Source organism: Macrotis lagotis, chromosome 2, assembly GCF_037893015.1.
Source record: "Macrotis lagotis isolate mMagLag1 chromosome 2, bilby.v1.9.chrom.fasta, whole genome shotgun sequence".
Taxonomy (NCBI): domain Eukaryota; kingdom Metazoa; phylum Chordata; class Mammalia; order Peramelemorphia; family Peramelidae; genus Macrotis; species Macrotis lagotis.
Window position 1 is genome coordinate 310,528,016 of NC_133659.1, and position 16,931 is coordinate 310,544,946.

Genomic DNA, 16,931 nt, shown 5'->3' on the forward strand with positions numbered 1-16,931 from the left:
ACAATGTGAAACAATTATAATTTATTGTGACACAACGCCAGTTGTCATACTTTTCATTCAGAGAAGTCTTCAGTGGAAATCTCCATTAGCTGATTTGTAATAGAAGCCTAAAGGAAATGGAGGAGGGAAGGAGAAAAAAAAAGGAATACTTTGTTTTTATCGTTTTCTTTCTTATCACTGCCAGTACATAAAGGGCAGGATCTGACTCTGCTTATTAGAACTTAGAATTGTGTGATTCTAAAAAAAAATAATTCAGAGGATTTGACTCCTCTCATTGCCTCCCTCATATATTTCTGCTGAAAGTATAGAATTTCACTGGAGTGAAAGAACAGAGAGGTAGTTTGCCCTCATCACTAAACCAAAAAAAGGATGCAACTCAGAGGATAGCTAGTCCAAACTTCTTATTTAGAATCTGAGGAAACTAAAGACCATAGAAGCAAAATGATTTGCTTAAAGTCACATAGGTTGTACATGATAGAAAAAAAATTAAAAACTGATCTTTCCCCTTCAAATCCAATGTTCTTACATTATAATAACCATAGTTAATGTTTCCCTATAGTGTCTTAAATTTCGTGAAATGTTTTGTAGGTCAGCTGGGTGATATAGTGGATAGGGAACCAGGAAAACTTGAATTTAAAGTGATGCTGGGCAAGTCACTTAACCCTTTTGGCCTCAGTTTCCTCATCTGTAAAATGATCTAGAGAAGAAAATAGCAACCCACTCTGGTATACAAATATGATCAAGAAGGGTCAGATATGACTGAAAAACAATTGACAACAAAAAATGTTTTTATACATTATTTAGGCCTTGTAAACCTCATTTACAGATGTGGAAACTGAGGTGAAGTAGCTCATGATCACAGATGTAGTTAGTGTCAGAGATAGGATTTGTCCAGGGCTATTACACTCCAGCGAACTAATTGGATGAAATAAGGTGCACAGGGACCCACGAAATGTATTTGGTGGTTTAAATGGAAATCATATGACAGCTACTTACTTATTTTTGCTGTGGTATTCATTCCCTTGAGCGCTGGAACAATGGAGTCAGAGGATTTGGATTCAGAATCAGAGGAAATGGATTCAAAACCTACCTTTGTCACTCCAGGGTCGTAACCCTGGGCTAGATAGGTTATTACTGAATCTTCAAATTGAGACCTTGGAAATATCTTGGTCTCCCACTGTCTCTAGAACCATCTCCAGTCATTCTGATCTATATGTAGTCACTGGATCCAAATGACTCCGAGGGAGAAAGGGAGTGAGGCTGGTGACTTTGAACAGCCCTCCCTCACTTATATCCGATTCACATGCATGTTGTGACATCATCTCCCTGGTAAGATGGCTTTCATCTAAAATGAGATTCAACCAATAGTTTCCTTATTTATAAAATTAGAGGACTGAAACAGATGATCTTTAAAGTTCATTCTGGCTCTAAATATAGAGGACATAAAGGAGATGTTTACTAGATTGTAGGCAAGGGAATAAAGAGAAAGCAATGTTATATTCTGCCCTTTGGCTTTTGCTCTTATTTATGGATACAGAAAATATCTAGGTGGTATCTTTAGAGATCAGAAATCCATTCCCTTTAAGTAGTTTCTTTTTCCTTGAGAACACCATCAGCCAGGTCCCATTAGCATCCAGATTTCCATATTAAAGTGTAGGATCTGAATATATCCCATTCTACTGAAATGAGAGAAAAGGGATCCTTTGAATTCTCTAACTTTCTGAAACCTAAAAAATTGTACTTGTGAATTATTTTCTAAGGCAATGCAAAGGGAGACAGAGTGCCACAGCCTCACAAAAGGGAAGCTACAGATACATAAAGCAGAAATAATGGGAATTTCTCCGGGGTTTTTCTTAGGTTTTTATGAATACACTCAAATATCTGCAAAACTATGAATGCCTCTTGGATGTGGATTTATGGAGACTTTTTGCAAACCTTGAAGAATTAAGTCAGGTGAGGAAATGATGGGGAAATCTAAGTGTAGGCGATCTGTGGAACAAAGATGATTGGTTACAACTCATGGAAAATACTTGAAAATTATCTAGCTTTAATCCATTCTAGTGGGTGGAATTCTAACAAGTTCAACTTGGATGCATTTCACAATTCCTTTCTTTCCTTGAAAATGTGTATCATTATGGTTGCAGGATAGGACTGTCACATGTGATTGATTTTGCTTAATCTTTTTTCTCTGTTGCAAGAGTAGGATTATAAAGATAGGGGGGAGGGGGAGGAATAAGTATATGTAAAAATGCCAATTATTTTTTAAAAAAGCAAAAATTATTAATTAAACAAGAAAAAATAAACAATATTTCAGCTTGCACCATTATTCAAGGATAACCAGAGTCCCAATTTCTTTGGGCAAAGCAATGGGACTGAGTGCCAGAAGGTTTAGGGAAGGGGTATACTGATAAATGTTTAACAACCAGCTCTCTAAATGTTAAAAAAAAAAAGAACAGTAGACCCATTTTAAGTTTAATCTGCATTATTATCATTTTCTCAATAACTTCCTTAAGTCCATACAATCAACAACACAATAAATCAAGCCCTGAGTTGTAGTATTCACTGATTTATGAAGTATAAATGCTCACACTGAAAACTTAAAAATCCCTTCTTGTGAGCCAGTTGAAGTAGTACATTGGATCATAATATTAAAACAAGACTAAGAGGCGAACCACCTCAATTTTACAAAGTGAAGCTAAACACTCAATAATTTTCCCAGGGTCACACAATCAAGAAACATCTGAGGCATTATCCTGACTCGAGACCCAGAGCTCTGTCAGTTTAGACATCCGTCTAAGAGGGGCAGCCTGCTGACTCAGTGAATAGAGAATGGAGTTAGGCAGATCTGAGTTCAAATCAGACCTCAGACACTTAGTAGCTCTGTGACCTTGAGTAAGTCACTTAACCCTATTTGCCTCAGATGTCTCAAGAGCTAGAGAAGAAAATGGCAAATCTTTCCAGTATCTCTGCCAAGAAAATCCTAAAGTGGGTCACAAAGCGTCATACACAACTGAAAAGTAACAACTCGTCTAAGAGTCTACTAAGTGCCAGGGACTGTGTTGGATACTAGAAATACAAAAAAGAGAAAGAAAACTGTTCCGGCCCTCAAGCAGTTTGCATCCTCCAGGGAGTTAGACAATATATGAAATACAGATGGGGGCGGCATTATAAATGCTTACATATGAACATGCCAGTGAATTAAGTCTTGTGATTTGACAGTGGAGTGAGTCTGTTGCTAAGGAAACACCGACTGAATTTGGTCAACCTGAGAATAGAGGATATGCCTGCCCTTTCCCCATCATACATGGAGAATGATGAAATTTCAAACTTCTGAGAAGTATCAGCTTCTCCCAGGGAAAGAAAGCAAAACTTCAAATCCATTAAAGCCCCTGGTGATATACATATACATACATACATACATACATACATACATATACATACATATATATATATACATATATATATATATACATATATATATATGTATATATATATATATATATGATGAAATTTAGGAAAGCCTAGGTGTTCAGGTCTAATGTTTTCCTATTTTGTGAGATGAAATTCATTACACAAGACTATAAGTAGTAATTGCCCTTTGTCTTGAGCTGATTCCACATCCCCATATGTAAGTAATATTTAAGTAACTGGAAACACATTCCCAAAGATTGCCAACACACATCAAAAGATTGTATTCCTAAGTGAATGAACTCTCTTAACATAGATCTTTCTTTCACTTAAAAATAAATAAACAAGAAGATCAAAGAGTACTGATTCCTATCAATCCATTATGCAATGAAGTGGAAAACTACAACCCATTTTCCTGGCAGGAATCCACCAGAAGGGTCATTCCCATTCATTGAATTTCAGAAGGTCAAGGTCATTGTCTAACCCTTGGTCTGCCCTCAGGTCAGTCTTGGCTTCCTGAGCTGTTTTTTCAGCACCATCAAGGACTACATCAATTCTTCTGGCTCTTCATCCTCCATGGATTTCATCTCTGTGCTCTCCAAGGTAAAATATCTAAGGGCCTGCTATGTGGCACAGTGAATAGAGACCAGCCCTGGAGTCAGGAGTACCTGGGTTCAAATCCAGTCTCAGACACTTAATAATGACCTAGCTGTGTGGCCTTGGGCAAGTCACTTAACCCCACTGCTTTGCAAAATCCAAAATAAAAAAGGTAAAATAACTGAGAGAGACCTTGATGTTCCTAACCCTGCAATAATGAAGTCTCCATGTAGACCCATCCCCTCTTTCCTGAGATTTGATATATTCCTAGATTTTTCTGGAGTGAGGGGAAAAAAATCACCCCTCCTCCCTTCTTCCCAATCAAAATCAAAATCATCAAATGTAATCTGCTGAAAGATTTGTCTTCCCACTGTGTTCATCTCTGGGCTGTACTTTATTTTCTTTTGATTTTTTCTTTTGGTTTTTATGAGACAAAAGGGTTAAGTGACTTGCTCAAGGTCACAAAGCTAGTAAATCTCCATTGTCTGAGATCAGTTTTGAACTCAAATCCTCCAGACTCCAGGGCTGGTGCTCTATCCACTGTGCCACCTAGTTCCCCCCCTGGGGTGTACTTTATTAATAAACAAATCTAGGAAAAATGTGTGAGCAATATTGAGCAATATTCAAGGCAAGAGTTTGGAGTTCACTAATGCTATGGTTCACTTGGTCTTCTGAAAAGTATCAACTACTCCCAGGGAAACAAAACAAAACTATGAATCCATTAAAGCCCTAGTGATTCTGCTGTTGTGTTTAGTCTAGAGGGGGGAGGACAAAGGAAAAAGTAACCATAGCTGTGCCTGAAAGATACTCTCAGTTTTTCCTAAGCAAATGCTGAGAATATACACACGCCATCATCATCATCATCATCATCATCATCATCATCATCATAACAAAAATAATAGCTAACATTTATGTCACAATTTAAGATTTGCAAAGCACGTATATATACATACATACATTTATGCAATACATCTGGATTACATATTGTAGTATTTATTTACACATAAATAATACAATATATAGTATATAATATATAATACATATATAATAAATAACAAATAATGTGTAAAATGTATATTATATATACATATTATATAATATGTATACATTATACATAAACAACATATATTATGTATAATATATAATACATATATGTATAAATATATATAATACATAAATAATATACATGTATAAATAAAATATTATATCTAATATATGTATATAATATATGACACAATATATTATATATAATCTAGATGTATTATATACATAAATGTATATATAAGTGTTTTGCAAATATCTATTCATCATATATTTATATATAAAATCACATTTAATGCACATAACAATGTGAGGTAGAGCTAGTTATTATCCTCATTTTACAGATAAGGAAACTGAGGAAGAGAGATTAAGTACTTTGCTCAGGGTCTTGTAAATATCTTGTAAATTTCTGCCTCCATCGATTCTCTGTTCCTGAGCAACCTAGCTTATGATGAAGTTTGTCCTTTATTCTCAAGGAAGACCATGGCATCAGGGAAGTGATGCTATGACAATGAATTGGATTTGAGTGAAGAGGTGCTGTGTTAAGTCACCAGCCTCCCTTTCTCCTCCAGAGTCATCTGGGTCCAGTGGTCACATATGAATCAGGACAATTAGAGATGATCCCAGATGCGGTACTCAGAGTTAAGTGACTTGCCCAAGTTCACACAGCTAATCAATGCAAAGTGTTTGAGGCTGGATTCAAACACCCATGCTCCTGACTCTAAGGCCAGTGCCTTTTCCACTGTGCTATCTAACTACCCAAGTGTTAAAAATAGTTCTAACTTAAGATTTCATTTTTTAAAAAATATTCTCTGACGAGCTGGAAGCAATTAAGACAGCAGAAAGAGTAATGGTCTATCAGAAGGTCTGATATACAGTAGGTATTGAATAAATGCTTGTTGATTAATTGAATGTCTGGTTGGGTTGAACCTGGGTTCCAATCTCAGAGCTGCTACTTAGAAGTATATTATTTTGTAAAATAAGGACCGTGGGGCAGAGGCAGCAAATACTCCTAGCGTTTAACATGGAGTAAGGTCGACCAAGATGTGAATGATGCCTCAGATACTCAGGAGCTGTGCATCAATCAACAAATCACTTACCTCTCTGGGCCACAGATTTCTTCTTTATTTATTTAATTATTTGATTATTTAATTAATGAAAGCTATGGGGTTAAGTGGCTTGCCCAAGGTCACATAGCTAAGCAATTATTAAGTATCTGAGGTCAGATTTGAACTCAGGTATTCCTGATTCCAGGACTGGTGCTCTGTCCACTGCACCACCTAGCTGTCCCCACAGCTTTCTTAACCATGAAATAAAAGAGTCTTCATATCAATGATATCTTTAAGTTCCTTCCAATTCTAAATATACTATCCTCGTTATAGCTGTTGTTTGCCCTTCATTCTCAATGAGGACCACGACATCGAGAAGGTGATGTCACACCTTGCAAGTGAATTGGATTTAAGTGAGGGAGGGCTGGGCAAAGTCACTCTGCTCTTTCCTCTTCCGGAGTTATCAAAGTCAAGTGGCAAGATATCCTGTGGATTACTCAAGACCATTGCAGTTACTCAAAATCCGTGTGCTCATAGATTAGAGTCAGAATAATTCCCTTCCTTTCTGTCAGCCAGTTAGTCAGCAAGCATTTCTTAAACACCTACTATGTGTTGGGCACTCTCCATACAAAGAAAGGGAAAAAATGTGACCCCTACCCACAAGGAACTTATCCAAAGCCACAGACAACATGCAAGCAACTATATGCCAATGAGCTTTAGACAGGAGCAATGGGTGTTAACAGAGGGAAGATACTGTGTTCCCTAACTTCTTATTAGGTGAGAGGGATGACACCGTGCTTAAAACTTAACTTGTATTGGTTTTCTCCATCATCCGCTTCCTGCTCTTGCCAATCTTGCCACTTGCCTATCATCATCTCCTTTCCTCTAATGCTCAAATCAAATCATTTATCCTTGTCTTAAGTCTTCCTCTATTACCATGTGATTTTTTGCTCCGAGAGTCATCTATTACAAGGGGTCATATAGAATGTTATAGACATCAGAGGACATTATGGACATTGAAGATATTAGTGATCATCTCATTCTGCCTTATCATTTTATGGATGAGAAAAATGAAGCCCAGAGAGTTTAATTAATAATAATAGTAATAATAATAATAGCCAGCATTTCTATTGTCCCTACTAGGTGTTTTTTCACATACATAGTTTTTCAATTATTATCTCATTTGATTTTCAAAACAACCTGAGGAAATAAGTACTACTACAAATGAGGAAACTGAGGCAAACAGAGGATAAGTAACAGGCCCAAAACCACAGTTTTTAAGTATCTGGGGCTAGATTTGAACTCAGACCCAATATTCTAACCTCTCTAGTGAGTGCCTTCAAAAGCTCAAATCCCTTCAAAAATATGGATTGCTATTGCCCCCAGTAGTACTTTCACATCATAAAAAAGAAATCATATTCACACATGCATCCACTTCGATGAATGGAAGAGATATTTACTCAAAGCCTCAACTCTTTGGAGGCAGGAACCATGTCTTATCTTTTATAATCCCACTTAGTGTCTTTTAAAGCACCTTGATTATGTGCCACCCTAGGAAAGATTTTGTGATTCCATCTTACATTCCTGGTGAGCACTCCCTTTACCAAGGCAGATCACCACCCATTGTGACATAGTAGAGTACAGGTTCATAGACTGAAAGACAATCATTTAGTTCATTAGAACGATGAAGAACTCAGACCCCCAAAAAGCTGCTTGCCCAAAGTCACACAAGCAGGGAGTGGGAAGATGGGGCAGTGAACCAAAGCAAAGCATATGAAACATCTTTTCCATGGCAGTGTGCTGCCTCCCTAGATACATCCTTTGGAAGTAGCTAAAAATCATTGAGCTTTCGTGACTTGTCCAGGGTCACATGAAAGAAGTGTCCAACACCACTAGGAATCATCTCCCTAATCCCTAGTTTAGGACTTGGCCCATCTTGATTCTCCTTGAATATAATAAACACTTAAATATTTACTAAACAAGTGGAATCTGAGGGCCAGTGTTTGACTTGTGAGAGAACTCCCAGGAAGCATTGTTCTACAACTCGTAGTTTAGAAAGTCATCCCAGGCATTGAGAAGCGACATGAGTTACCCAGAGTCATCCAGCCAGGGCTTGGACCCAGGTCTTCCTGACTCTGAGGCCAGCTCTCTGGCCACTCTGTGATGCTGCCTTCCCACTGGCAGAGATTGTTTGCTCATGGGACTTAGGTTCTGTATTTTGTTCTTACAGCATTTCCGAGGGAGCCTCTGTCAGAGCCACCAGATTTACTGCCTTAATTACACCTCCGCCATCTTCTATCTCGAGAGCTTAAGACAGAGAGAAGACTTTGGAATCTATTTAAAGGTAATGTGAGCCTTGATTTTTCATTCTGAATTTCTCCCTTCTTCTAAGACTCTTTGAGGTTAATGGAAAATGGGCACTGATTGTAGCAATATTTAGTATCAGGGAGGAGAAAAGAGTACAGATAAATAAGTCAAATACAGCAGGAAACCATAAGGGGGAAGAAGGAAACAACAAAGAAAAAAGGGAAAGAGAGGAAGGAAGGAAGGAAGGAAGGAAGGAAGGAAGGAAGGAAGGAAGGAAGGAAGGAAGGAAGGAAGGGAGGGAGGGAGGGAGGGAGGGAGGGAGGGAGGAAGGAAGGAAGGAAGGAAGGAAGGAAGGAAGGAAGGAAGGAAGGAAGGAAGGAAAGAAGGGAGGGAGGGAAAAAGGGAGGAAGGAAGGATGATGTCTCAGAGAATTAAGGACTGCAATCTCTCCTGCTTTCTCTCCCCACCCCTGCCTCCCCTCTTTCTCTTCTCTTTCCCTTTCTTTCAGCCATTCCTATCCCCAGGAAGACAGTAAGAGGAACTGCAATTCCAACCCAGTTCTTTGACCCCAAATCTATCACTCTTTGCAATTAACTGATAGGATCAAACAAGCAGCATATTATCTGGCTTAGAATAATGGATTCTGATATTTTGTCCTTCATTCTCAAAGAAGACTATGACATCAGGGAAGTGATATTATAACATACATGCCTATGAATTGGATTGGAGCTTGGGGGCGTTGAGCTAAGTCCCAGCCTCCCTTTCTCCTCCAGAGCCATCCAGGTCCAGTGGCCAAATATGAATCAGGACAACTGGAGATGACCTTGGACATGAGGCAGTCAGGGTTAAGTGACTTGCTCAAGGTCAAGTGTATGAGGTCAGATTTGAACTCAAATCCTCCTGAGTTTAGTGTCAAGTGTTTAATTAACACCTATGGATTGATGGGGACTATTTTATTTTGGTCCTTTGTAATGTTCTTCATGAATTTCGGGATATATTGGGGAATTATGGGCAGCCAGGTAGAAGAAGAGGCCAGAATTCCATCTAGGGAGAGAGTATAGAACGTGTGGTAAAGGCAGAGCTGAGTAGAGAGAATCAGGTCTAGACCTACAGTGACCTTCCTCATCATTTTCCAGGATTCCTGTAAGACAGTTTCAATCTGGCATTCTGCAAGAAACCTCTCTCAGTCTCCCTAACTGCCAATGCCTCCCCCTTCTTTGAATCTCTTCAAACTTCTCTGTCTCTGGCTTGAATGGGCCTAGAATTTTTTTTTGCATTTTTCTTTCTTTAAAATCTTAGGACTTAGTATATAGTTCCTGGTGGCCTAGTAAGTTCTTATAAATATTAGTAAAAAAAGTTTCTGATTTGGAAATCTGACTGGGCCTCCCAAAGGCTGGGTTTGAAGAAGCAAATGCTTCCAAGTACCAGCTGAGCAACTGGATATTGAAATCCCCAGAATCACAGGAAGTTAGGGCAGGAAGAAACCCACTAGGAGACCCTGAGACCAAGCTAAGAGCTATTCTGGGCAAGGGTCTGGTCCCAGGGCTACTTTCAATCCTTTGGCTTGCTGCTTCCTTCCGGGTTTGCTTTTCTAGATTCCAGAGCCTTCCTGAGTGAGTTTCCTACTAACAATGATTAAGCTTTGTGGAATAATAGACCTGAAACTTTTAGGGTACAGTGGATCTGGAATCAGATGGATTCATCTTCCTGTGTTCAAATTGAACCTGAGACACTGCCAGCTGCTAGGTGACCCTGGACAAGTCTTTGAACTCAGTTTCTCTTAGTTTCTCCAACTGTAAAATGGGTTGGAGAAGAAAATGGCAAACTACACCAGTACCTTTACCAAGAAAACCCCAAATGGGGTCCCAAAGAGCCATCCTCAACTGAAAAAACTGAACAACAAAAAAACCTAAAACTGGACATTCTCTGGCTTCATTTCCCCATAATTTTCTCTAAGTCTGCAGAGTGATTTGCCAGTGTTGGGTCAAAGGCCTTTTGTTGGGTTTCATTCTAGGAGTGGGGATGGAGGTGGGGAGGGGAGGGCAGACAGGAGGAGGGATCCAAGGCTTTCCAGAAAAAAAAGCAACCCTTCCCTGCAGCTGCAAGAAAACCTTTGCCAAAAACAATCACCTTGGAGACTTGAAGGGAGGGAGGGAGAAAGTCTTTTGCTGTTTGTTGATGTGCTGAGAAGCCCTCTGTGGATTCAGGGGACCACAAGAGCAAGACCCTGGGAAGAAACCTGACCCTTCCTTCCTTCATATTCACAGCATTTCAAGGCCTTGACAGCTGCAACCAAGGCCATTAGAGTTTCCCAAATTAGAAATGACATCATTCTGCTGACAAAGTTCTCTCCTTGGTTTGGCTGCAAGATTGCAGCATTTGCTCAATCTCAACCTTCTAGGCCAGGGGTGAGACTCTTTGAAAAAAGCCCCCCCCACCAATTGATTTCCAAATTTCTTTGAAAACTAGCTTATGTAGGATCATGGGATCCCAGATTTAGAGCCAGAAGAGCCTTTGGAGCCAATAAACTCATTTAAATCCAAATCCAATGCTCATTACATTTTATTCTGTTTCTTTCAGGGGAGAGAAGGCCAAAGTTTGTGACTATCAAAAGATGGCTTCTCTGTTCCCCATCCCTAGGATTGTAGATAGGAAGGGCATGGATAACATTGCCAATACTTTAAACTGATGAGTATACAGTTGAGGAAGTATCATAGAAGGATTGAATGAGATTCAACCTCTACCTTAGATACTTAATAATAATTGTGTATCAGGGCAGATAATTTAACTACACATCTGTAAAACAGGGGTGATAATTATACCTTTCTCACAGATTGTTGTAAGGATCTGATATGAGCTCTGTAAGGTTTGTAAACCTTAGAGTACCTAGCCTTGAGTCTGGAAGGCTCATCTTCCTGGGTTCAAATCTGGTCTCGGACACTTACTACTCGTGTGACCCTGGACAAGTCACTTCTGTGGATCTTAGTTTCCTCAGCTGCAAAATGAGCTGGAGAAGGAAATGGCAAACCACTCCAGTATCTGCCCCAAAAAACCCCAAACAAGGGCATGGAGAGTTGGAAATGACTGACAGCATAACTGAATGACAACAGGATGGAAGGACCAAGGCCATTTGTTTATATCCATAATTAAAGGTTAATTTATGTGAGCCTCACATCTGTAGCAGATGCAGAGATCTGAGCCCACCCAGGATTTCATTTCTGAGGAATGTATTGCACTTGGGCTGGCTCCCATGCCTTCTTCACTTCCTCCTAGTTTCTTTTATTGTCTTTTGAGACTAAGTTTGCCTTCTGGCTATTCTCTATCTTTCTCCCTGAATGTATAACATACATACATACATACATTTATTTATTCATTCATTGTGTTTATTCATTTATTTATTTATTTACACATTATCTCTCCCAACAGAATGGAAGTTCCTTGAAGGAGAGGAGATTTTTTTTCCTACTTTCTTTGGACACCAAGCATATAAACGGCCAACAGACTTTTGGTCCAAGAAAGCATTTTTACCCTATTTTATAGCAATTAAATTGGGGCAGATGAATATTTGTTCTCATATTTGATCTAAATAACAAAGCACTGGTCCTTTCATTCCTAACCCTTTCCCTGGGACACAGTCAACTGAGGCCATGATCTAGAGCCATATACTCGGGGGTTTTCTCATCTGCTTAGGAAGCAATCATAGCTACACAGGGACTCGAGAGGAAACCAAGTCAATTTGATTTATCCAATATTCATTCCACAAATATTGTGTGTTTGCAGGGCAGTTGGAGAGGGGGTAAAAAGCAATTGATCTGAATTCAGAAGATGTAGGATGAGCTTTTATTGATTTCCTTATTGATGGCCAATGTGACTTTGGGCAAGTCATCTCTCTGGGTCTGTTTTCTCATCTGTAAAATAAAATGAACTAAAAGACCTCTGAAGTTCATCCTGTGACCTTTTCCTCTTTCTTGAATAATCCAAAGAGTGACCTCTAGATACTAAGATACTCTTAGAGGGGCAATCACCAGTGAATAAAAGTTAGAAATTCTCTCCCCAGAGGAGGGGGCTTTCTTTCCATCAGTCAGAGCTCCAAAGAGCACAGAAGGAATGTTCTTATCAGCTTCCCTGATTTGTGTTCTACAGTGGTGTGAGAGGCAGGACCAGTGCAAACGACTCCACCTTCCTGAACTGCTAGTGACACCCCTGCACAGACTGACCAGGTACCCACTGCTCCTGAAGAACATCTGGAAAAGGAGCACTGATGCTAGGGAGAAAATTACCATCTACTCCCTCAAGGAAAAAGTGGAGAAGGCTATTCGTAAGTACTAGAGGCTACTGAATTCAGGAAGCCTCTATAGGACTTAAGAAATGAAACAGAATTACCCGAGAAGGAACACTTTATTTAGAATGAGCAGAATGACTCTACCATTTACTGTGTGACCTTGAACGAATCACATTTCTCTGAACCTCAGTTTCCACCTTTGTAAGATAAGGGGCTTGATTAGATGATCTTTAAAGACCTTTCCCATTTTATGTCTATGACTTTGACTTCTAGGGGCCTCAGGTTTCCCATTTATACCATGAAAGAGTTAAACTAAATGGTCTTTGAAGTTCTAAGAGAAAAGATTATTAAGTAACCAATTATTGGAGAGATCCAGGGTTTTATTTTTTTTTCCTTTTTCCTCTTTCCTCTTTCCAAGTCCAGTCTTTCAAGGAGATCTCTACCTTACCCAAACTAGCTGTGTGACCTTAGACAAGTCACCCCCTCACTGAAATCCAATTCCCATGCTTGTCATGGCTTCACCTCCCTGATGTCATGATCTTCTTTGAGAATGAAGGATAAATGTTATTATTATTATAAGACCATCTTGAATAAATGGAGTAGTTGCTCACCCAAATGGAAAAATTTTACAAAGAATTGAATCCAGTGAATTCCAGTCTGCTATGTTCTACTCAGATTTGGGGGAAGGTAAAGGGGATAAATACTTTTCCCAAAACTGGGGATGGGAAGAGAGTAAGTAACATAATCAAAACACATCCATCCTCCCAGACCCTCACTAAAGTAGGTCCACCTCTCATTACAATATTCTTTCATCTCCTTAATTATTAAACAGTCACAGTAGATTGGGGAAAACCCACTCTTCTAAGAACATGTAAATGTCCAAAAAAAAGCAGCTATAACTCTTCTTTGGTTTAGAAGAGATAGCAAATGACCCTTTTATTATTTATCTTCTAGCCATGATAAATAAAATGATTGGTAATTTCCTAGAAACTATATCTATCAAACTTCCCAACTTAAGTCTATGACTTTGACCTCTAGAGATCTCAGTTTCATCAAAAATGAAAAGTTTGGACTAGATGGTCTTTGATGTCCCTTCCCATCTTACATTTATGACTTTGACTTCAATGAGCCTCAGTCTCCTTACATGTAAAATAAAGGAATGGGATTGGATCTGAGATTCCTTCTGTCTCCAAAGTTGTGATCCGATAGACTCCAGATAGCCTCCCTCCATTTTCCAGAGGAAATAACAGAAACTTGATGAATCAAAAGATTTGAGGGATGATTTGAGCCCCATTCTCCCCAGTTCCAAGTCTAGAATTCTACTTCCATGTCTCTAGCCTGAGTCAGGGAACCTGATCCTTGTTCTTAAGCTCACCTTCCCCAGAAGGGAAAAAACCAGTGACTTAAGGTCATTTCAAGCAGGGGAATTCCTTGGAGCTAGGAAACTTGGATGAAATTTTGATCTCCTTATGAATCAAAGATGCTCAGAACAATGGGCCTGAGTCACATCCTCTCTAACCTCATAAGAACTCAGGCACCACATTATCCAGATGGCTTGATCCCCAGCTCAGATTTTCAGATGTGAATGGAAGCAGGAAGAGTCTCACATCCCAGAGGACTGAAGGCACTTTATTTATAACCTCCAAGTAAAAGCCCTGCAAAGCCAGTAAGAAGCAACAGCTCTTCCTGAGGATATAGACTGAGCTGGCATTCTGTTTGTCATTAAAACCCAGACCTGACATGCAAACAATTGTAAATCCTAATTTGAATGATATCTCAAGATGTCAACTAGCCATCCGAGGTACCTAAAAGCCCCTGCAAGCTCGAGTTGCTTTCCCGTTCTTGGACTCTGCTCCCCCCTCTGCAGCCATGCTCCTCACAAGCTCAACTGTTCTCTCTTCCCCATAAACACCTGGCTCATTGCAGGGATCCTGTTTTAAATAAGACTTAACCAAAGCTAAGTACAGTGCCTTGTACACAGTAGGAACATAATGGTTGCACATGCCTTGCTTGACTGATGAGGTGGCTAAGGTTCAGCACAGTACCTTGTATAGAATAGGTATTTAATAAATACTTAGTGATGACTGTGTCTAAGGCTTAGCATATTACTTTGTACATAGTAGTTACTTAATAAATGCATACTGATTGTTTGATGGTGTGTCTAAGGCTTAGCATAGAACCTCATATATATTAGGTGCTTAATAATTTTTTTTTGTTTTGGCAAGGCAATGGAGTTAAATGACTTGTCCAAGGTCACACAGCTAAAGTAATTATTAAATGTCTGAGGCCGGATTTGGACTCCGGTCCTCCTGACTCCAGGGCTGATGCTCCTTGTACCCCTTAATAAATGCTTATTGATGACTAATAGTGTCTAAGGCTTAGCATACTACTTTGTACATAGTAGATGCTTAATAAATGCATATTCATTCACTGACTAATGATTGTCTAAGGCTCAGTATAATACCTTGTATATAGTAGGAACTTAATAAATGCTTACTACTAACTAATGTCTAACGTTTAGCATAGTACTTTGTATATGGGAGATATTTAATAATTGCATGCTGATTGATTGACTAATGATCTATGTAAAGCTCAGCATAGTTCCTTGTATATAAGTGCTTAGTAAATACAGATTGATTATGATGTGTCTAAAGCTCAGTATAGTACCCTGTATACAGTAGGTACTTAATAAATGATTATAGCTGACTAATTGTGTCTAAGGCTTACCCAAGTTCAGTAGATAGCTGTAAAGCAAGCAAATATACCGAGAAGCATCTTTCATGGCAACTAAGTGGTATAGAGAGTATACTCTAGAATCAGGAGACCTGAGTTTCAAAAGAACCTCAGACATTTACTAACTGTATGACCCTGGGCAAGTCTCTTACCCTATATATCAGGTACTTAATAAATGCACATTGATTGAGTGACTAATATGTGTCTAAGGCTCAGCATAGTAGCTTGTATACAGTAAGTGGTTACTGATTGATGGACCGCCTCAGTGCTCCTAGCATAGCACAGGACACAGTACAGAGAGTCACTCCATAGGTGTTTGTTGAATGAGTGATTAATTCTGTCTTTGCTCACGTCATAACATTAAGACATGAGAAGATACAAAATGAGAGATGGAGAACCTGGGTTCAAATCCAGTTTCTGACCCTTATTACCTCGCTGATCTCAGACAAATCACTTGACCTGTTTCCTTATTGCAAAATGAAGGTATCTCCCTTCCAGCTCTGACTCAATAACACTATAATGTGGTAGCAGAGACCTGGGTCTCATGTCCTGGCTCTGTCATTCATTTGTTCTTGGACTTAGAGAAAGTCATTTTACCTCACTGGGCCTCCATGTCCTCATCTCTCCAGAACACAAATGCACAGCAAGTTGAATGAGATGCTCTCTAAACTTCCAGATCAAATGTTCAGTGCTCCAAACCAAATGCCATTTCATCTAGGAAAGTGGTCCTTAACATAAATCAGGGCCAAGCAGGGAGGTTGGTTTTGCACCCAAAGCTGGAATCAAATGAGACCTTTGGAGTCTCTCTTTGGCTATTGTAGGACACATTCAAAGCAGAAAAGAGCTATGTTTTGGAGACATAGTTGGGGACTAGTTGATTCAGATGAGCATTGCTCCCTATGCTTCTCCTTTTCCTTCTTTTTCCTTTTTCTTTGTCTTCCTCATTCTTCCTTCTTATTCTCCTCCTCCTCCTCCTCCTCCTCCTCCTTCTCCTCCTCCTTCTCCTTCTTCTTCATTCTTCTTCCTTCTTTCTTCTTCTTTTCTTCTTCTCCTTCTCTTCTTTTTTTTGAGGTAATCGGGGTAAGAGACTTGCCCAGGGTCATACAGCTAGTAAATGCCTGAGATTCTACTGAAACTCAGGTCTCCTGATTCTAGAGCATACTCTCTGCAGCACTTAGTTCCCATGCAAGATGCTTCTCAGTATATGCATTTGCTTTACAGCTATCTACTGAACTTGGGTAATATGTATTCTAAGTAATTGACTCTTACATCCTTCAGGTCTCTATGTGGAATGCCTTAACTAAATTCTGTGGCTACCCTAGTGCCTAGACTGGGGTTCTGAACATTGTAGGCCATTAATAGATGTTTATTGAAAATTGAATTGAACCAAGCACGATAATGACTTGCATCCTCATTTCTATTTTCCATAATGGCAAATTCTGAATTACATGAAGACATTATGAGTGATTTATGCTAAGTGCATTATGGGTTCATTTCTCTCAGGAACATTCAAA

General features: G+C 39.2%; 1 protein-coding gene across 11 annotated transcripts in view; it reads left to right on the plus strand.

Moving 5' to 3' along the window:
* Positions 1-16,931, plus strand: part of PLEKHG7 (pleckstrin homology and RhoGEF domain containing G7) — a 101,692-nt gene that overhangs the window by 50,032 nt on the left and 34,729 nt on the right. For 10 of the 11 annotated variants that reach the window (XM_074226572.1, XM_074226575.1, XM_074226573.1 and 7 more), the window contains 4 exons: positions 1,858-1,953; positions 3,910-4,011; positions 8,326-8,439; positions 12,546-12,720. In XM_074226572.1, the coding sequence (XP_074082673.1) occupies positions 1,858-1,953; positions 3,910-4,011; positions 8,326-8,439; positions 12,546-12,720 (487 nt within the window). The remainder of the gene's footprint in view (positions 1-1,857; positions 1,954-3,909; positions 4,012-8,325; positions 8,440-12,545; positions 12,721-16,931) is intronic. The other variant, XM_074226579.1, reaches the window with a different exon arrangement.